Below are 22590 nucleotides of genomic sequence, written 5' to 3'. Positions count from 1 at the left end.
TAGATTTTTTTTTTATTATTTGTTTTATTTATTAGGATTTATTTACCACCTTTTTGAAGGAATTGACTCAAGGCGGTGTACAGTAAGAATAGATCAAACATGAGCAATAGGCAATTACAGCAGTAGTGTCGGAATGAGATTGAATTGGGGCTTAGTGGCCAGACTTGTGGAGGTCTCTGTTTGACAGGGATAATTTAATGACAGCAGGTTCTGTGTGGATCTCCAGCAAATTTAGTTGTAAGGTCACAGAACTTGGATGGAATGAGGAGAGGGAGGGCCTTAAGATTAGATTGCAAGGGTTTGCTAGGGGTGGGAAGAGCTGAGGAGGAGGAAACCCGGTTTTTTTTTAATGCTAGCTCTGGAAAAAGTAGGCATTCCTTTTACTTTCCAAGCAGCTAGAATAATCCCGATCAGCAGGAAGACTCCTTTCTATAAAAAAGAAAAAAGAATCTTGCACAGAAAATGGTGCTCAGAAGGTTTCTCCAAGAAAGAGCTCTCAGCAGGTACCTGGCACTGTAATAGCTTGCAAATTGCATGCTAATTGTACCCCAGCGTAGTTCCTGTAGACTTCATACTTTCAGGTTAGTGAGACACCTCAGTCTTTAAGCACTAGTGCTAGTTAACTAGGAAATCATTTCATCTTCTCTTTTTTTTTTCTTTTTTCTCCGTCATGTGCTGTTGGCATTCTGAGATTCTCCCTGTGGTGTGCTTAATTCATTTTAACATTTCGAAAGCTTTTTGTATTTGATTTATAATTGGGGGTTTACTAAAAATGAATGGTAGCCCTCAGTATTTTTTTAAATGTGTCTCAGTAAGTACCTCTTTTAGACCTAGCTCTACTTTCAAAGACTTCAAATACTGTTTTTTTTAATGAAATGTATGAGATGGAGAGGAGAAAGCTGACTTTATCTTGCATATGAGAAATGTGAACTTACCAAGGGTGATTGTATCAGGGCAGAAAAAAAGTAATGGACTGGTGCAAAGATATTAAGCATCATAAGTGAATCTTTAGCCCTATGTTTTTGATAATTAAACTTAAAAGTCATGATAGCCCCACCTCCCTCCCTTACCCCCAAAACCCTATAATCCACAATTGGACATTTTTATATTCCTCCTGCTCACAGATTCTCCTCTCTGACTCTTACTACTTAACATTTCTACAGCGCTACTAGGGTTACGCAGCGCTGTACAGTTTAACAGAGAAGGTCAGTCCCTGCTCAAGGAGCTTACAATCTAAAGGACAAGTGTACAGTCAGTCAAATTGGGGCAGTCTAGATTTCCTGAATAGAGGCATAAAGGTTAGGTGCTGAAGGCGACATTGAAGAGGTGGGGCTTTGAGCAAAGATTTGAAGATGGGCAGGGAGGGGGCTTGGCGAATGGGCTCAGGAAGTTTATTCCAAGCATAGAGTGAGGCGAGGCAGAAAGGGCGGAGCCTGGAGTTGGCGGTGGTGGAGAAGGGTGCTGAGAGGAGGGATTTGTCCTGTGAGCGGAGGTTTCTGGTGGGAACGTAAGGGGAGATGAGGGTAGAGAGGTAATGAGGGGCTGTGGACTGAGTGCATTTGTAGGTTAGAAGGAGAAGCTTGAACTGTATGCGGTACCTGATCGGAAGCCAGTGAAGTGACTTGAGGAGAGGGGTGATATGAGCATATCGGTCCAGGCGGAATATAAGACGTGCAGCAGAGTTCTGCACAGATTGAAGGGGGGATAGATGGTTAAGTGGGAGGCCAGTGAGGAGTAGGTTGCAGTAGTCAAGGCGAGAGGTAATGAGAGAGTGGACGAGAGTTCGGGTGGTGTGCTCAGAGGGGAAAGGGCGAATTTTGCTGATGTTAAAGAGAAAGAAGAGACAGGTCTTGGCTATCTGCTGGATATGCGCAGAGAAGGAGAGGGAGGAGTCGAAGATAACTCCGAGGTTGCAGGCAGATGAGATGGGGAGGATGAGGGTGTTATCGACTGAGATAGAGAGTAGAGGAAGAGGAGACTCACCAGTTCAGCACTATCATTTCAGATCATCTTAACCCCATCTTTTATACAGCCTTGAATAGTCTGGAATTCACTTTTAATACCCATGGCTCACTCTGGCAAGTCGCCCTTTGTGAGAGGCGCTGCATCTACGTTATTACAGCAAGGTGATGACCCGTGCATTGAAAGCTCATCTGCGCTGCCATCAAAGCTGCACATGCACTCCTCATGCCGCTCTTAGCGGGTGCACAAATCGGTGTGCGGGTATCATCAGGCTGCTTCTTTGCCGGCATAATCACGATTCAGGCTCAGTTGCGGAGGTAAAGCACTTTCGCTGAGCAAGTTTAGGAGGGAATGTTGCTGTTAACTGAGGATTCTGCTGAAGATACTCCAGAGCTCTGGTCTTACGTGGCCGTTCTGTCTGCTGATATCGCCAGAAGTCTCTCGGTCCCCTCTTTAAACAGACTGTAGCCATAGGCGCCCGGTATAAGAGCCTTGGGAGGCTAAGCCTCCCCAGCCGCAAGCCCCAAGCGTCTCTCTCTCTCATCCCCCCCCCCCCCCCCCCCCCCCCGATGCATCGTTTATCTCTCGCACTCCCTCCCTGCAGTCCCTATAATTTGATTAGATCGCCGGCGCTACAGTACTCTCTCACCCCCCCCCCCCCCCCTCCCGATGCAGCGTCTCTATCCCTCTCCAAAGTGATTCAGATAGCGGCACGCCAGCATCGTATTACAACTTGCTTCGGGGCTTCAGCCTGACTGTATGACGTGCCCCGCCTCCTTTGACCAGCCTTCCTTCTGATTCGTCCAGCCCTCGTGGAAGCAGTTTGGTCAGAGGAGGCGGGGCACGTCAGGCCGAAGCCCCGAAGCAAGCTGTAATACGATGCTGGCATGAGTAGAAACTGAAATTTGACTTTTTTTGTTAATAATCTGCTCTTCTGACGACGACCAGCAACAGCTAGTTCTCTTGCAGATATAAGGTGTTTTTGTTTTCTTTTACCCATTCTGTTATCTTGATAATTAAATCTAAGAATACACACACACACCTTTCACTTTCGATCTCTGGATTTCAAGCGGATGAACCAGTGGAAGTCAATGCACTTTATTTTTTAAAATCCAGTTTATGTTGGGATATGTTCAAAAATGAGACTCGTAGCCTGGAATACCGAGGAGCTACGATTTTGAGCAGCTTCTGCAGCTAGAGCGTTTAAGTAGAGATGCCTTATACGTGACCCATGTATAAAGCCACACAGGCAGAATGTTCCTCTTTGCAGTACCCCTCCCCTCCCACATACACACAGAGGCACCTTGTTCAGATTTTTAAGCACACAGCCAGCATGCACCCCTCACAAACCCTCAGTATACCAGTATCTCTCTGCTGATCCCCCCCACTCCAAACACACCCACTATATTTGTCTCTGTTGCCCCCATACATACACCAAACTTGTCTTATTTTTCCACTGCCACAGATTCTCACATTCTGTACTGCTTCCAGCAAGCTTTCTGAGCAATTAAATTACCACCTTTTTAGCTGCTAAACTCAGGAATTAATAGAATTGGTACATAAATTATGGAGACAATAGAAAGCTTGTCTCTTTTCAGTACTGTCATGGTACAGTAAGGTTCTGAGTATGTTTTTGCACCCCCTTTAGCCTCCCCAAACAGTTGGGCCACCGACCGCCTATGACTGTAGCCCACTATGGCCACGTAGCATTCATGGGACTCGTTGAACCATGTCTCCATAATAACCAGAATGTGCAAGACCATTTCCACCATTGGGACTTCCAGATCTGAAAGTTTTTTTTTTTTTTTTGCTTAAACTGTGAGCATGTGTGTTAATAGATATCCAGCAATTTTTGACTGCTTGCTTTTAAATATCTGGTCTCTTCTCCCACTTCCTTGCTGATAGTGAAATAAGATAATAATCTCTCTTATTTTCTCCACTGCCATTATATTTTTACTGGGGTGGCATCCCATGCGCATTCACATCCATCTGCCACCCCTCCCCCCCCCCCCCTTTCTCTAAATTCCTGGCTTTGTATTATTTTGAATTCCTTTCTTAGGATCCTTTATCCTACCACAGAAGGATGTAATTCATCATTGCAGTATAACTCTTGAGGTTCACCTATTGCCCTAGCCATTTATTTATCTAAAACCTTCTTGTTTTTATCAGGTTTGGAGCCACGTGTTGAAGCTTGGCTGTATGATGCAGCATTTCCATGAACAGGCAATACTGTACCGTGTTTCCCCGAAAATAAGACACTGTCTTACGGTAGTTTTTGCTCCCCAAGACACGCTAGGTCTTATTTTCAGGGGATGTCTTATTTTTCGGAGAAACATCGGAATCGCCCCCCCCACCCGAGGTTGCTGGCCCCCCCCCCCCCCTCCACCCGCCCTCCGTCGCTCCCGGAAGTTAGAACTAACCTTAAACGCCTCCTTTCACCAAGTTCGCAGCAAGCAACAGCAGGGCAGGCCACTCCTTCCTTCCGTGCCCCACCCTCGCAGACGTTACGTTACGTCAGGCAAGGGCGGGACATGGAAGGAAGGAGTGACCTGCCCTGCTGCTGCTTGCTGCGAGTGTGAACTTGGTGAAAGGAGGCGCTTAAGGTTAGTTCCAACTTCCGGGAGCGACAGAGGGCGGGTGGAGGGGGGGCCCGGCGACCATGGGTGGGGGGGGCGACTTCGGGTGGGTGGGGGCCGACCTTGTCCGGCTCTCGGCGGCCCTGCTTTAAAAGAAAAAAAACTTTGCTAGGTCTTACTTTTGGGGGAGGCCTTATATTTTACAATTGCAGCAAGACCTCTACTAGGTGTTATTTTCGGGGGATGTCCTATTTTCGGGGAAACACGGTAGTCTTTACTATGGGCTTAAGCTTTTTCTCCCAAATTCTAGAAATCTCTTCACACTACTGAGGTGCTGTTTCAAAGCCAGGGCATTTATCTCCAAATGGATTATAACATGGAGTTTAGAATTCCTATTTTTTTTTTGTTTTGTTTTACTTATTCTTGGCTTCTATTCCTTCTAGCCTTGGACCTTGGCTGGCAGACAGTTAACTTTCTTCTGTCTGTCAAATTGTCTGACCAAGGTAATGTGGCTAATAGTTTCCAAACAGTAGGGATTTTCTGTTTTTACATCTTTTAACATTTCCTTGGGAATTTGGGGGGGGCGCTAGGTGGCTCTCTTCTTTTCTAACACCACCTGGTTCTATTGGAGATTTTCATTTGCCAAGACAGCAAAGGCATTTTGCAGGGGTGTCATGGGGAGAAGGAGAGTGTAACCCATTTATATGATCTTAAGGTGCCCAACAGGTAGAAAGGGTGATGGCCAAAACTAGAAGGATGCTTGCGTGTATAGGATGAAGAATGGACAGCAGGAAAAACTTTCTGGAGACCACACTTTCAAAATTATATAAGCAACATGGAGTCGGTCCAGAGGGCAGCTACTAAAATAGTCGGTGGTCTTCATCATAGAGCACATAGAGACAGACTCGTAGACCTCAATATATATACCTTGGAAGAAACACGAAGAAATGGAGATATGATTGAGATATTTAAATATCTCCACAGCATAAATGCATAGGAGGCAAGTCTCTTTCAACGGAAAGGAAGCTCTGGAACAAGAGGGGCATAAGATGAAGTTGAAGGGGGGGTAGATTCAATAGTAATCTAAGGAAATACTTCTTTACAGAAAGGGTAGGTGTTGCATGGAACAACCTCCCAGTGGAGGTGGCGGAGACGAGGACTTTATCTGAATTCAAGAACGCATGGGGCAGGCATGTGGGATCTCTTAGGGGGAGGAAGAGATAGCGGATGACATGGATGGGCCATTGACCTTTATCTGCTGTCATTTTCTATGTTTGTATTCCTGAGTTGTTGAACTCTGTGTGGGTCGGGGGGGGGGGGGGGGTTAAACAGTCTGTATGTTATATAGAGGACATTTCTGTAAAGGGGCACCTACATTTAGGCATCTATAATGCACCTACTTTTGTAGCCTGTTCTTTAAAGAAAAGGATGTGCAATTCTTTTCTTTACAGAATACAAGCATAAAGTATCAAAAACCCCTAGAATTAAGGCACGATCAAGCCATAGACAGCTGTAAATGATCATGCTGAAATTGCAATACAAGCATAAAGTATCAAAAACCCCTAGAATTAAGGCACGATCAAGCCATAGAGCAGCTGTAAATGATCATGCTGAAATTGCAAAAGAATGCACTTAGGTTATAGTATTTTGTAATCTAAGCATGTAACGTTTTGCACCCTGTCCACCCTCAAACTTCACGTTATCACATTTAGGTGCCATTTTATGGAATAGCGTGTGGCCGGAATATTGGCATTTATGTATGTATGTGCAACATATGTGCTTATTATGACAGTATTCTGGTTATTTAGGCACATTCCTGACATCTAAATGTTGGTGACTTCATTATAGAATCACCTCCTTAATGGGGAAGGCTGTTTTAATTGAAACTAATTCTTCAAGTTGGGACAACAGTTTGTTATAGCAGAGACTTTGGAGGCTGATAAGGCCTGCTCTAAGCTTTGAAGTGCTTTGCCTTAGAACTAAGGCATCACAGCTGTTGCACTGAATAACAATCAATTTGATTGTGTTTGATATAGGGCTATTTGTATTACGATAAAGAAATACAGAATTATTTGCCACTTAAAGATTACTGGCCGTGTCTTTATACTGGGTTAGAAAAGCAGACTTGACAGTGGGTGATGAGGGGTAGGGAAGCAGACTACACTGCAAGTAGTGAAAACAGAAGCTAGAGATTTTCAAAATCCTATAGACACCACTTCAGCTAATTAGCAATAGAGTTTAGTATAGGAAAGCAAAGACAGCTAGCCATTATCAGCGCAGCTTTAAAAGCAAGGTACATTTTTGAATGTGTGTGTTAAAAATGTATATATCTAGTCAGAAAAAAAGATTGACACTATGTGAAATAGGGAACAAACTAGAAATAGGCAGCAGAAAGCCTAAGAGCAAACACAGCCAAGCAATGACATATATAAATATAGCCAGGAATAAATTAGCTGCTAGGAGATCCTGTTCGCTTAAAACTTCCATATGTGTGTATGTGTTTACCAGACTGTTCTTACTGGTTTTCAAGTTCACCGTGCAGTGTCCACTTCCCTAGGAAGGCTTTCTACTACTACTACTATTACTATTTAGCATTTTTATAGCGCTACAAAGCTTTCTAACGATGATAACGGGGTACCAAGGATGGGAGCTTGAACTATGCGCAAGGGGACTTTTTACTAAAGTGCAGTGAAGTTTGTTTTGTTTTTACACTTATGTGCATTAAGGAAAAACATTTAACGCATGGTAAGAGGGTGTGCTCAGCAACTGCCCTGTATTTACCACAGACAAGTAGACAGGTCACCACAGGAACACCGTGTTACATGCCTTACCTGGGGGTAATCCTTGGTTCTATAGTAGCAAGGGGCAGGAGGGGTCCGCCTCTACTCCCAAAGTTTTTGGTTTCTCCTCCTAAATTGGTGCTGATGACCATTACATTGAAGGCTGAACCCTAGCGCTAATACCATGGGACTGCCACTAGGGGTCATTGGCACCATTTTGGAAGCAGGACTCAGACAGGGCAATAGCGAAGGGGGCCCACTCCTACTTTGTACCTCCTACTTTGTACCACTAGAGGGCCATGGATTACCCCTGGTTAAGTCCCGAGGATAGTAAGGGGGGGGTGGTCCTGGAAGGTAGGGTTGCCTTGGAATTGTGGTACAGGCTAATCAGGGAAGGTCTTGGGGAAACCGCCCAGAAACGCCAAAAGATCAGCCCGCAAATTCCTCAATCTGAACTTCCCCAGCTGTAAAGGACTTAAATATAAGCAGGCATACGCCACTACCTTCTCGTACAGAAGTACACAGCTATGGAACGCACTACCCACAGCCCTGAAAACCATGGACAATCTAATCAACTCTCGCAAATCCTTGAAGACACATCTCTTCAACAAAGCCTACAAAAAGAACCCTTAACGATACAAATCACCACCCAACCCACTCAAGTATCAAAGTACACCTCTTACACCACCCTATCTGACACCTCCTTCTCTAATTCCTCATACATCTTCTGCTTAATACCGATTGTATACAAGATCCTGTCATGACTATGTCATAACAACACTCTGTAAGCCACATTGAGCCTGCAAATAGGTGGGATAATGTGGGGTACAAATGCAATAAATAAATAAAACTGATTCAGGGGTGGGGAGATCAGGTTTGGGGATCGTGGGAAATAGAGTGGGGGAATAGAGGGTTTGGGATTGGAGATCAGGTGGAGTCTGTTCCCATATTTTGTTAGAGATGTGGCTCTGCTAGCAAACAGCAGGTAGTACAGCTGCATTTGCTGTCACAGAGATATTTTTTATCTTAGAATTGATGAGGAAGAAAACATTTCCTATAAATATTTTAATTTCTGATGTAAGGCCTCAGGTATATCACCTAGTAATAGTTCTTCAGATTTTCTAGGATTATCTTTGTCTGTTTTCCTTCAGTCATATATAATAAATGTCAGTCAACCAAGGATCTACTTTTCTAACAGTGTCTAGATTTCTTGCTAATTAAAATTAGTCAGAGATTGTTTATGAGCAGGTGAAACCTAACATTATGCTTTCTGAGAATGGAATATGAAGGTCTAATATAGATGTTGAAACACAGAGGAGCCTTGAACTCCACAGCAGAGTAACCAGAACCCTGAAGTATAAACTACCAATTGCCATTGTTTTGCATTCTCTTGTCCAAAAACAGAGACTTTGACCCATGAGAACTAAATTTCCTATAACCCGAGACTTTAACTGTTGTAAAAATAACGCATGATTTACTGTGTTGGAGACTGCTGATAAGTCCAGTAAGGTAGCCCAGCATGGCCCTCTCCTTCAAGGTACCATAGGAGATAATCTATTAAAGCAGCCAGCCAACAGTTTCTGTGCTTCTAGATGGTCAGAATTCTGATTGCAGATAATCTAGGTGACCAGTCTTTAAACATTATAAAAAGCCTTCTCAATTATCTTACTTGTATAGGGCAAATAGGTATCTCTATATATAAAAGGCACCAACAACGTTCTAAATGAAGCTTCTAGCCGGAAGTGTGAAGGGGGAGATATATCCGGTTTCCCCCTCACTATCTCTGTAACACAAACACAGCAGGAAACTTAACACTGAAGGACTCAACTCCGAGGGGGGAGGGGACAGAGAGCACAGGGGAAGGGAGAGAGGGCAGAGACACACACACTCCCACATGCACACAGAAGAAAACCTTGCTAGCCCCCGTTTCATTTGCATCAGAAACGGGGCTTTTTTACTAGTAGGTCTATAATTCTCTTAGAGTTTCATATCTCATAAAAACATTTTTTATAGGTTTTATTGCTGTGCCAATGAAATAGGAAGACATCCTTCTGCTAGAAGGGCATTAGGGATAACTAATAACATAGTAAGTGACAGCAGATAAAGACCTGAACAGTCCATCCAGTCTGCCCAACAGTCACGTGCATTATCAATCTAAGATTAAATCAACAATGAACATAATATTATATACTTAATGATAGTCTTTTGTTTGGTGTTTCTGGGACATAGAACGTAGACGTCTGCCCGGCTCTGCCCTTATGACTTGAACAATTTTCAAACTTCTTGCTTAAATTATTCAAGAATGGCAAGGGATTGGCCTGGACCTTTACCACCAGTGCTTTCACCTCCGTAGAAGCTAGTATACCAGCAATCAAACAAGAATTCCAGCAATTGTCTGTTCCACTGGGCCAAATTAGTCCTCTCGAGTCAATGGAACTGGAAATATACCCTCCAAATCAATAATAAAGGAATCACAAGTTCTCTTTGCTATGAAAAATGTACACGACTACTAATTACCCCAATCAATTTGAGAGCAAGATGAACGTTGCTCATCAACCGAAAATAATTGATGGTGCTTATTGTCAGCTTCTTTAACTGTCTCTGAATAGTAATCGTGCTCTGCTAACCCTATAGCTTGGAAATACGCTGCTGTAAAGAGAGAGCATTTCCTAAGCAGCTCTGTCATTATATAATATCTTCCTTTATAGCCTCTGGCCCAATAGCTTTTAATTTCTGGTGGTCATAATTAAACCAAGGGGCCGAATTTCTTTATTAAGAGTTTTAACTAGCCTCATCGGTGCAGTTTTGTTAGTTGCTATAGTAAAAGCTCATTATTCATCTATTCTTGTATAAAATAAGCTCCCACCTTAGTCTGAAAAAAAAAATAATTAGCAAGGCCTCAGGCTATAATAAAGTTTATTTATTTGAATGCAATTTTTCTTTTTTACCATAAAGACCCATCAAAAGGGTCTTAATCAAAAAATGGTGTCTATGAAATGGATGGGAATGGACATCAACAGGTATAAATCTAAAAACTTTATAGTGTCTTTAAAAAAAAAATTAGATGGGCCTGAACAAGAAGCATCAGTTGGAATATTAAAATCACCCAGTATAACAATGTTAATATAGACTAGTACCATCTCTGTGGTTAAATAAATCAGATTCCTCATGGAAACACTGTTGGTATGGGGAGGGGGAGCTCTGTGGAAGTGCAGAATATCCAGTTGTGATCCAAAATTTGTTTTTAAATTCAGGATTACTATGCTTGCAAGACTTTTAAAGGGGAGTCTAATCAAAGGGATTGCATTCTTAAAAAATACAAGCCACTCCTCTTCCTTTTCTTCTAAACGTGAACAGCAAAAGAAAGAAAAATCTTTAGGACAGATACGAAAAAGCCACGTGTCGGTGATAACCCATCTATTCAAACAGGTTTACCCGAATGACTTGACATACCATAAGCAAACATAAGCAATCCATCTATTTACCGGTTCAACTAATCATTAACAACAATGACTCAGAAAATATCTCCTACCAACCTTCTTACCCTCTGTGCTCTTCCCAACTTCTCCTTTATCGCCCCACCTCCTTATCTATCCCTATCCTTTCTTTCACACCTCTTCTATCCCATCTACTCCTTGTTTATTTGTCCTATCACATACCTCGTTTGTTGATTCTGATACTACAGATTGTATTCTCTTGTTACTATGTAAGCCGCATTGAGCCTTTGATGAGCGGGAAAGCGCGGGGTACAAATGTAATAAATAAGCATCAACTTTGCCCTTTCATCTTCAATTTGATCATGTAATAGAACCCATTTATTACTGACTGAGGATTAAGGAATAACGTCAAGTCCTGTCTACTACACAAATTTGCACCACCATGTTCTAAAGTTTAGAAAGTAAATGAGGTGCTTCTCTGTGCTCATTTATAACTTTGATTCTTGTCCATGCCTGACATTGAATATCCATGCAGAGCGCTGACTTCGGGAGACAGCCCGGCTACCTGCCTCAGTCTGAATATCAGCCCCACAGTTACCAAATAGCACTCCTAGCCAAATCAACCAAGATTCCAGGCCCAACTCTCCTGAAGGGGCTCACAAAGGGGCATTTTTTTTTATTAGTATGCCCTTATGGAATATCCCACCTTGCTGACTTGCCAAGAACAACTCAGGAAAGGCCTAGGCATGATGCATGGACCATATGAGAATGGAGTAGATAATTGCACAGTTTACGGAAGAAACTGTTGATGAGCAACTTGTAAAAGGTGGACAAAGCCATGGGACCGGTCGGGGTCCATCCCAGGATACTGAGGGAGCTCAGAGAGGTTCTGGCAGGTTCTCTTAATGGTTTGTTTAATAAATCGGTAGAAATGGGAGAGGTTCTGCTGGATTGGAGAAGACAAAGAAGAAGGGGGAAATTACAGGCCAGTAAGCCTCACTTCAGTCGTTGGAAAAGTAATGAAAATGCTGTTGAGGAAAAGGATAGTGAATTTCCTGGAATCCAGTGGTTTACAAGATATGAGGGACATGGTTTTACCAAAAGTAGATCATGCAAATGAATCTGATTGAATTCTTTGACTGGGTGACCAGAGAATTGGATCGAGGACATGCAAGAAGGAAAGGTGAGAAGTGGAGTACATCAGGGATTGGTGCTGGGGCTGATTCTATTCAATATATTTGTGAGCAACGTTGCTGAAGGATTAGACAGTAAGGTTTGCCTCCTTGCAGATGATACCAAGATTTGCAAATGAGTGGCCACACTAGAAGCGGGCAACATGAAAAGGGATCTGAAAAAGTTAGAAGAATGGTCAAATGTTTTGTCAATTAAAATTTAATGCAAAGAAGTGCAGAGCGATACACTTGAAGAGTAGAAGTCCAAAGGAGCCGTTTGTGCTAGGAGGTGAGAGGCTGTTAAGCACAGTCAGGGAAAGGAACCTTTGGATGATGAAACTTTGACAAGGTGGTGGCCATAGCCAGAAGGATGCCAGAATACATAGAGAGAGAAGAAAGAAGGTGCTGATGCACCTGTAGAAGTTGTTGGTGAGGCCCCACTTAAAGTATTGTGTTCAGTTTTGGAGGCCGTATCTTGCTAAAGATGTAAAGGACTTAAAACTGTTTATAGGAATGGTATATAGCTTGAGAAGCGGCTGGAAGACCTGAATATGTATACCCTTGTGGAAAGAAGGAATAGGGGAGATATATGTACATTTAAATACTTGAAAGTTATTACCCTTCAAACAGATCTTTTCCAGAGAAGAGGAAACAGTAAAACTAGAGGATATGAACTGAAGTTGCAGAATGGTAGTCTTAGGAGTAGTGTCGGGGAAATTCTTGAAATTCTTTTTCATAGAGAAGGTGGGTGATGTCTGGAATGCACTCCTGAGGGAGGTGATGGTGACAAAATCCAAAAAGGAGTGGGATGAACCAACAGGATTCCTAATTAGAAAATGGATGGTATAAATAAAATAAAACTTAAATGATTGCCTATGTGTTGAGTGATGCGTAGATAGCGACTTTCAGCTATGAAGAACTAAGGCCAGTGCCAGGCAGACTTCTATGATCTGGATCCAAGAACTGGCGAAGAAAGACCAAGTATTTTATACCACATTCATTGTTGGTGTAATCATCTATATAAATAATTCTCACCTCCAATTCTGAAGCTCACTGTGTGGCAGGGAAACACTGAAGCCCTATACTGTTGTAGCCTGTCAGCACCACTCTCACTCATACACCCGCCCTCAGCCACGCCCCATCCGGACATAATTTGCAACCCCAACGTTCTAATTAAGCCCCCAAGCTCCACCCACTTCCATGAAGGGTTCGTAACTTCATGGTGGTGAAGCCTCTCCACTGGCCATGTCTCTCTGTCAAGCCCTCGCGTCGAACGTGATGAGGTCAAGGGCGGAACAATTTCAGTGAACGAAAGGAACGCAATGGAAAGGCAGGAGTAGGGAAACACGCTCCCCTACCAACGAGTTACACACTCCCCCCTCCCTCCGATTGCAACACACCCCCTCCGCGATACTGGACCCCCCTGCTGTGACCCTCTGGACACCATCCTTTCCTCCGAAAACCCTCCCCCGAAGCCCTCGCCTACCTCTGCTGACGGAGACGAACTTCTCTTCTCGCCTGCGGGGCGTGGCTGTATGAAGGAGTATCTGTCCAAGTCTCTGTGTGTGCGTCTGACATCAGACGCACAAACAGAAACTTCAACAGATGCTCATTCAACACAGAACGCCCCGCAGCCGAGAAGAGAAGTTCGCCTCCGTCAGCAGAGGTATGCACAGGCTTTGGGGGAGGTTTTCCGGACGAAAGGGTGGTGTCCAGAGGGTCGCGCTACGGGGGGGGGGGGCAGGCAGTAACGCCAAGGGGGGGTTCAACTCAGTGGGAGGGGCGTGAAGGGGGCCTTGAACTGGGAGGGAAGGGGTCTGCAACTCGGGAGGGAGGGAGAAACGGAGGGACAGAGGGGGGTTGAGAGGGAGGGGGGGTGGGAATTTCCCTTGCTAGCGCCCGTTTCATTGCGTTTCAACGGGCCTTTTTTACTAGTGAATTGATAATTAGCGTGACTGTTGGGTAGACTGGATGGACTAGTCAGTTCTTTGTCATCTCTATGTTATATTCTTCTATATATCCAACTTGATATAAAGGATCATGATCTCAGCAACATCAGCCTTTAACTAGCTGTTGGCAGAAAATTGTCATTCTATTTTTATGTTCATTTCCTTAATGGCTCATTTATCTTTCACTGCTGAATGGAGAATTCTGTGCCGCACTCAAAAACGAACTCACGAGGAAACCGTGCTGATCCAAAAAGAGCTGTGGCTGCCATTGCCCATATCAGATCAGTTCTTGCCTTCATCATTAGAATTTCTTATTTGTTGCCTTCAGTATGCAAATGTATTGGAGTCTCCTGTCACATTTGAAAGCGTACACCAATTATATCAAGCAAAAGCACATTTTTCCTCGCAAACCCCTGTAAATGTTTGGTCCGTTTTGCTGAGATAAAATATTCCTTTTTTGTACCAGAAGAGTTGAAATCTTTTCTAGATACTAAACAACTGAGATAATATAAGAATTACGTGAAGCCACCTTGTGTAGCCTTATTATATGCTATGCTAATCCACAAATAATTCTTCTCGTTTTGACTATGTCCCCGAATAGTGGTCTAAGGAAACGTTGAATATATATATAATACTAGCCGTTGAGCACGTAAAAACGGGCTGGTATTGGGGTTTTCCTCCCCCCCCCCCCCCCCCCCCGCGAGGTCGCCACTGCTCCCTCCCCCCTCGGAGTCGTCGCCGCTACCCCTCCACCCGGCCCGGGTCCTCTCTTCGCTTCTGAACTTACACATCCATTTGCCGAATGCAGGAAGCCACATCAGCTGAGCTGCATGGGCCCTTCCTTCTCTGCCTGTGGCCCCGCCCTCCTGTGACGTAACGGCAGCAAGGGCGGGACACAGGCAGAGAAGGAAGGGGCAGCTCAGCTGATGTGCGTTGCTGCGTTCAGCGAATGGATGTGTAAGTTCAGAAGGGAAGAGAGGGCCGGGTGGAGGGGTGGCGGCGGCGGTGACTCTGAGTGGGGGGGGGTAGGAGCGGTAGCAACTTCGGCAGCGCAGTTTCCCTCTCTGTCCCCCCCCCCCCCCCCCGTCATCACGTATTGACGCGGGGGCGGGACAGAGACGGAAGTCTCTTCTGCGCATTTGCGAGTGAGTCGGTCACTCGCCGTTTATATGTTTGATTATGTCATAAATAATAATGTATGATATTTTTTGTTTATATTTAACGCTGTATTTCTGTACAAGTAGATTGCTTGTTAAAATATAAAATGAATAAATAGATTTAAACATATATCAAGCAAAAGCTGCCGAAAGTGACATTTTAGAAAGTTATTAAATAGCATCGTTGTGGAGAGCGATAAGGTATTTCTCAAGTTAGGGTCCTGCAGATAGTGAAGGTGATGTGTCCATTCGTAATTATGTGAAGAAGACCTGTATAGCATTTGCTTCATTTGCATAGAAATCTATTACTGTTTTTCCCTTTGCTGCTGCATTGCTCATTCGGTAGGAAATAACTGGATTTCTTGCACATTCACCGTTTACCTCTCCACACAGAATGCAGAGCTAAATTAATGGCAGAAAGAAGCCCATTTGATGTCTTAAGTTGGCACAAGTAGAATTGTGCAATCCCTATCCTGGGTTATAGGACTGACTTGCAAAGAAGATTTCTCCTTGCTGAGCAATGCAGTTAAACGCCCCTGCACCGGCTCTAATGAGGAAATATTACTCTGTCTGTACAGGCCCACCTGTCAGCCAGCAACGTAATAAATCATGCAGGGTGTTAGCACCTAGCAGCTTGTGAGGCGCAGACGTGCGTGAAAGGGGTAAAAAAAAAACCCCCCCGCACATACTGAATGAGATTCTTAAGCGTACAGGCTTTAGCTGGTTTTGGACAGTATGCTAGAGAGCTGGTAGAAGTGGATCTGAAACTACGTTTGGCTCTTACTGTGAGAATGGTAATTTTATACACATACAGTCCATCACTCTCTTTTCCTTCTTCCACTTAAGGGAAGGGAAGTGCCCCTGGAATTCTGAGTCAGTTGATCAAAATACAGTTTTAGCACCAGGGAGCCGGCACAGACCAGAGCATTTGCTTCCCTTTTAATGGAGCATAATGAAGATCTAAAAAGCAGTTTTCCAAAAAAAAAAAAGGAAAAAAAAAAACACTTCTCTGAGTTCTGTTTGCTTCCGAGGTATAGATGTGTATGTTGTAAACCCCGAGAACCAGACTTGAAACTAATTATGCCTTACTTGGCAGTCTCTTCGCTTTTTATCTTTGCTTTCATATCTTTGTAGTTCTGGGATCCTGTGTGTTTGATTACAAGGTAAACCTTTCTTGCATTATGATGTATGTGTGTGTTATTTTGGAAGGAATGGAAAACTTGAATTGTCTTAATTATAGAGGTGATTTTGTTAGCGTAGAATTGAGATACAGTGGCAGATCAGTATGCATTTAGGGAAGACGGTGATGCTTGCTCTTCAGTTCAATAGTGAATAGTTGTTTTGTTGAAGTCGGGTTTAAATTTCCAATCTGGCATCCTCCCACAGCACTAAAAAGGAAGCATACAAATTGTGAGCATTGTCTTCAAGTGTTCCACTGGCATTTTAATGGGATTTCAGAAAGCCAGAGAACAAAAAAAAAGTGCGAATGATCACAAAGCATTGTACCAGGATGATAAAGATATAGTAGAATTGGAAAAGGTGCAGCGAAGGGCGACTAAAATGATAGCGGGGATGGGACGACTTCCCTATGAAGAAAGACTAAGGAGGCTAGGGCTTTTCAGCTTGGAGAAGAGACGGCTGAGGGGAGACATGATAGAGGTATATAAAATAATGAGTGGAGTGGAACAGGTGGATGTGAAGCGTCTGTTCACGCTTTCCAAAAATACTAGGACTAGGGGGCATGCGATGAAACTACAGTGTAGTAAATTTAAAACAAATCGGAGAAAATGTTTCTTCACCCAACGTGTAATTAAACTCTGGAATTAGTTTCCGGAGAAAGTGGTGAAGGTGGTTAGCTTAGCAGAGTTTAAAAAGGGGTTGGACGGTTTCCTAAAGGACAAGTCCATAAACCGCTACTAAACGGACTTGGAAAAATCCAAAATTCCAGGAATAACGTGTATAGAATGTTTGTACGTTTGGGAAGCTTGCCAGGTGCCCTTGGCCTGGATTGGCCGCTGTCGTGGACAGGATGCTGGGCTCGATGGTCTTTTCCCAGTATGGCATTACTTATGTACTTATAAACAAAAACCTTTTATTCATCAATGGATACAAGCACAAGGAGTACCACTTCTGGCCGTGTTTCGGCGGTGATGCCTTCCTCGGGGGGGGGGGGGGGGGGGGGGTCCTGCTGTAGTAGAACGAAAGCGTTAAATGGAAACAGGTCCAAGAAATCGTGCAGTTGCACATATCAGAGACAACCATACTCGGCACATACAGCGCAGTGAAGCCAGAAAGTCAGTAATTAAGTGGGTCACTGAGGGGACAGTTCTGTAACAGGGCAAAAAGGATGCGCATAGGAGCCTCTTCTGTATAAGAAAGTTGGCATCCGCTTTCCTTTTTAGAATACTATCATAACTAGTTATATACACGCTTAACATTTAGGCATTCGCATATACCCAGTGAAAGAGTTGATGTTAGTGGAAGTACCTCAGGGCAGCAGGTACCTGCTCCTAATGAATTATCTTTGTAAATATAGCATATATCCAAGATGGCATGCTTAAATCTAATTAAAGTTTCCAGTTCTCAAAGTGGGAGCCTCGCAAACAAGAGTGATATATGCCCAATGCTAGCACTATAATTATATTACTACTACTACTTATCACTTCTGTAGTGCTACAAGGCATACGCAGCGCTGTACACCATATACGAAAAAAGACAGCCCCTGCTCAAAGAGCTTACAATCTAAATAAGACAGGTAAACAGAACAATTAAGAGGTAAGGGAATTAAAGAGGTGGGGTACAGGGCAAGTGAGTAGTGGCTAGGAGTCAAAAGCAGTGTCAAAGAGGTGGGCTTTTAGCCTGGACTTAAAGGCGGCCAAAGACGGGGCTAGATGTACAGGCTCAGGAAGTCTATTCCAGGCGTGAGGTGCAGCGAGGTAAAAGGGACGGAGTCTGGAATTAGCAGTAGAGGAGAAGGGGACAGACGAGAGATCTGTCAGCAGAGCGGAGTGCCCAAGGGGGGGGGGGGGCGTAGAAAGAGACAGGAGTGGAGAGGTACTGGGGAGCAGCAGAGTGAATGCACTTATAGGTCAGTAAGAGAAGTTTGAATTGAATGCGGAAACTGATAGGGAGCCAGTGAACTGACTTGAGGAGAGGGCTAATGTGAGCATAGCGACTCTGGCGGAAAATGAGTCACGCAGCAGAGTTTTGGACTGATTGAAGAGGAGAGAGATGGCTAAGTAGGAGGCTGGTGAGAAGTACAGTGGTGGAAATAAGTATTTGATCCCTTGCTGATTTTGTAAGTTTGCCCACTGACAAAGACATGAGCAGCCCATAATTGAAGGGTAGGTTATTGGTAACAGTGAGAGATAGCACATCACAAATTAAATCCGGAAAATCACATTGTGGAAAGTATATGAATTTATTTGCATTCTGCAGAGGGAAATAAGTATTTAATCCCTCTGGCAAACAAGACCTAATACTTGGTGGCAAAACCCTTGTTGGCAAGCACAGCGGTCAGACGTCTTCTGTAGTTGATGATGAGGTTTGCACACATGTCAGGAGGAATTTTGGTCCACTCCTCTTTGCAGATCATCTCTAAATCATTAAGAGTTCTGGGCTGTCGCTTGGCAACTCGCAGCTTCAGCTCCCTCCATAAGTTTTCAATGGGATTAAGGTCTGGTGACTGGCTAGGCCACTCCATGACCCTAATGTGCTTCTTCCTGAGCCACTCCTTTGTTGCCTTGGCTGTATGTTTTGGGTCATTGTCGTGCTGGAAGACCCAGCCACGACCCATTTTTAAGGCCCTGGCGGAGGGAAGGAGGTTGTCACTCAGAATTGTACGGTACATGGCCCCATCCATTCTCCCATTGATGCGGTGAAGTAGTCCTGTGCCCTTAGCAGAGAAACACCCCCAAAACATAACATTTCCACCTCCATGCTTGACAGTGGGGACGGTGTTCTTTGGGTCATAGGCAGCATTTCTCTTCCTCCAAACACGGCGAGTTGAGTTCATGCCAAAGAGCTCAATTTTTGTCTCATCTGACCACAGCACCTTCTCCCAATCACTCTCGGCATCATCCAGGTGTTCACTGGCAAACTTCAGACGGGCCGTCACATGTGCCTTCCGGAGCAGGGGGACCTTGCGGGCACTGCAGGATTGCAATCCGTTATGTCGTAATGTGTTACCAATGGTTTTCGTGGTGACAGTGGTCCCAGCTGCCTTGAGATCATTGACAAGTTCCCCCCTTGTAGTTGTAGGCTGATTTCTAACCTTCCTCATGATCAAGGATACCCCACGAGGTGAGATTTTGCGTGGAGCCCCAGATCTTTGTCGATTGACAGTCATTTTGTACTTCTTCCATTTTCTTACTATGGCACCAACAGTTGTCTCCTTCTCGCCCAGCGTCTTACTGATGGTTTTGTAGCCCATTCCAGCCTTGTGCAGGTGTATGATCTTGTCCCTGACATCCTTAGACAGCTCCTTGCTCTTGGCCATTTTGTAGAGGTTAGAGTCTGACTGATTCACTGAGTCTGTGGACAGGTGTCTTTCATACAGGTGACCATTGCCGACAGCTGTCTGTCATACAGGTAACGAGTTGATTTGGAGCATCTACCTGGTCTGTAGGGGCCAGATCTCTTACTGGTTGGTGGGGGATCAAATACTTATTTCCCTCTGCAGAATGCAAATAAATTCATATACTTTCCACAATGTGATTTTCCGGATTTAATTTGTGATGTGCTATCTCTCACTGTTACCAATAACCTACCCTTCAATTATGGGCTGCTCATGTCTTTGTCAGTGGGCAAACTTACAAAATCAGCAAGGGATCAAATACTTATTTCCACCACTGTAGGTTGCAGTAATCTAGGCGAGAGGTGATGAGAGTGTGGACAAGGGTTCTGGTAGAGTGCTCAGAGAGGAAGGGACAGATTTTGCTGTTGTTATAGAGAAAGAAACGACAGGTTTTGGCAATCTGCTGAATGTGAGCAGAGAAGGAGAGAGAGAGAGAGAGGAGTCGAAGATGACCCCAAGGTTACGAGCTGATGAGACGGGGAGAATGAGAGTGTTATCCACAGAAATAGAGCAAGGGGGGAGAGGAGAGGTGGGTTTAGGGGGAAAAATGAGAAGCTCAGTTTTGGCCATGTATGATAAACATTGAATTATAAACATTCAATCAGGAAATGCGCACGTTTCAAGATCTCAGTGGTAACTCATTTCACATAGGAAAGTCTTATGACTTTACCCACTTTTTCATCGGTCTTATAATTATTTTTTTTAGCAATTTTTGAAATTAAAGGTAAAATATCTTTTACTTAACTTGTACAGAGAGACCCGCAACCAATATGAGTCATGTTGCACCAGTAGACTGCATCAGAGTTAAACCTCTGTCTCTCCATGAGAAAATGTTCCTATGTGAAACGAGTTACCACTGAAGTCTTGAAATGTCATGAGAGGTTTATATTTATTTATTTGTTACATTTGTATCCCACATTTTCCCACCTATTTGCAGGCTCAATGTGGCTTACATAGTACCGGAAAGGCATTTGCCAATTCCGGTATGAACAAATACAGTAATGTTGTGGTAGAATAAGGTTTGTGTGTACAGACACATTTCCTCTGATTGAATGTCCATAATAATTATAGTGTTAGCGTTGGGCATATATAATTTTTTTCTTAGACGGCATGCTGGCATATACGTGTGTATTCTAAACATTTACAAGCATATGGGGAAATTCTGTAAATGGCACCTAAATTCTGCACCCAAATTTCAGCATGGAAATGCGTTCCAGCAGGTGCAGTGAGCTGAAAGGCAGATCGTTGTGGAAATACGCTTAAGTGCCCAGTTATAGGATAGCGCCTTAGTGTATCCACGGCACAACTGCAAAGGGGGCATTCCCATGGGGGAGGGTCAGGGACGTTCCTGGAAAATTGTGCTTAATATCACAGAATACCACGGATGTGTTGCGGCGGCCAAAAAAGCGAACAGAATGTTCAGTATAATTAGGAAAGGGATGGAAAACAAACACGAGGATTTTATAATGCCGTTGTATCGTTCCATGGTGCGACCACACCTCGAATATTGTGTCCAAGTCTGGTCGCCGCATCTCAAAAAAGATATAAAGGAATTGGAGAAGGTGCAGAGAAGGGCGATGAAAATGATTAAAAGGGATGGAACGACTTCCCTATGAGGAAAGGCTAAGAATGTTAGGGCTCTTCAGCTTGGAGAAAAGGCGGCTGAGGGGTGATATGATAGAAGTCTACAAGATAATGAGCGGAGTAGAGCTGACAGATGTGAAGCGTTTGTTTACACTTTCAAACAATAATAGAACCAGGGGACACAAGATGAAGCTAGAATATGGTAGATTTAAAACAAATAGGAGAAAGATTTTCTTTACTCAGCGTGTAGTTGGATTCTGGAACTCGTTGCCAGAGAATGTGGTAGCAGCGGCTGGCCTTACGGAGTTTAAGGGGGGTTTGAACATATTTCTGAAGGAAATTTCCATTGAACATTATTTATTTTTTTTTGTTTGGGGGGGGGGGGGGGGCGTTGCCAGGTTCTTGAAGCCTGGATTGGCTGCTGTCAGAGACAGGATGCTGGGTTTGATGGACCCTTGGTCTTTTCCCAGTATGGCGGTGCTTATGAGCTCCCAACTTGTTTGCCATGATTTACACCTGGTTTCAGTTGGTTTAAGTCCATGCTCCCAAAGTTGGACGCAGAATTCGGCAACAGTGTTCTATAAAGAGCGCTCATCCTAGAGTGCCCTTTATAACGTGGCGCTGGACGCCGATTTTTTTTTCAACACCTTTATTTGGATGCCATTTACTAAATCTGGCCCATAACACGTGTAAATGTTGGCGCCTAGTTTATAAAATTGCCCAATAAATTCTCCAGTACAATAACTGTGAACTGGACATCCCTATCGAAAATATTGTATCAGAATCATAGGAAGGAGGAGTCTGGTGATGTGATAGACCCTCATCTCTGTGTATGTTTTAATGCTCTTTTTCAGGACATGGTGCGTCGCGGTGAGATAATCGACGATGACATTGAGGATGAGTTCTACCTCCGCCGTCTAGATGCAGGACTCTTCGTGCTGCAGCTTATCTGTTACATCATGGCAGAAATTAGCAATGCCAGCATTACTCAGGTAACGAGATACCCAGCTGTGGCCACCTGGGATGTGTATTGAGTCTGTGAGGTCGGGGGGGGGGGGGGGGGAAGAATTTATATTGGGAAATAGCTTCCTGTTCACTCATTCTAGTGGAGGAGTGGCCTAGTGGTTAGGGTGTTGGACTTTGGTCCTGAGGAACTGAGTTCAATTCCAGGCACAGGCAGCTCCTTGTGACTCTGGGCAAGTCACTTAACCCTCCATTGCCCCATGTAAGCCGCATTGAGCCTGCCATGAGTGGGAAAGCGCAGGGTACAAATGTAACAAAATAAAATAGATACTATTGGAGATTCTACATGGAATGTTGCTATTCCACTAGCAACATTCCATGTAGAAGGCTGCGCAGGCTTCTGTTTCTGTGAGTCTGACGTCCTGCACATATGT

The 22590-nt window shown here is 44.0% G+C and overlaps 1 protein-coding gene across 2 annotated transcripts in view; it reads left to right on the top strand.

Moving 5' to 3' along the window:
• The window catches only part of CTNNBL1 (catenin beta like 1), a 297567-nt gene that overhangs the window by 262115 nt on the left and 12862 nt on the right, over positions 1 to 22590 (top strand). For both annotated transcript variants that reach the window (XM_030212603.1, XM_030212602.1), the window contains one exon: positions 22048 to 22185. In XM_030212603.1, coding sequence (XP_030068463.1) covers positions 22048 to 22185 — 138 coding nt within the window. The remainder of the gene's footprint in view (positions 1 to 22047; positions 22186 to 22590) is intronic.

Source organism: Microcaecilia unicolor, chromosome 8, assembly GCF_901765095.1.
Source record: "Microcaecilia unicolor chromosome 8, aMicUni1.1, whole genome shotgun sequence".
Lineage (NCBI taxonomy): Eukaryota > Metazoa > Chordata > Amphibia > Gymnophiona > Siphonopidae > Microcaecilia > Microcaecilia unicolor.
This window is presented reverse-complemented; position numbering and strand designations above follow the sequence as displayed.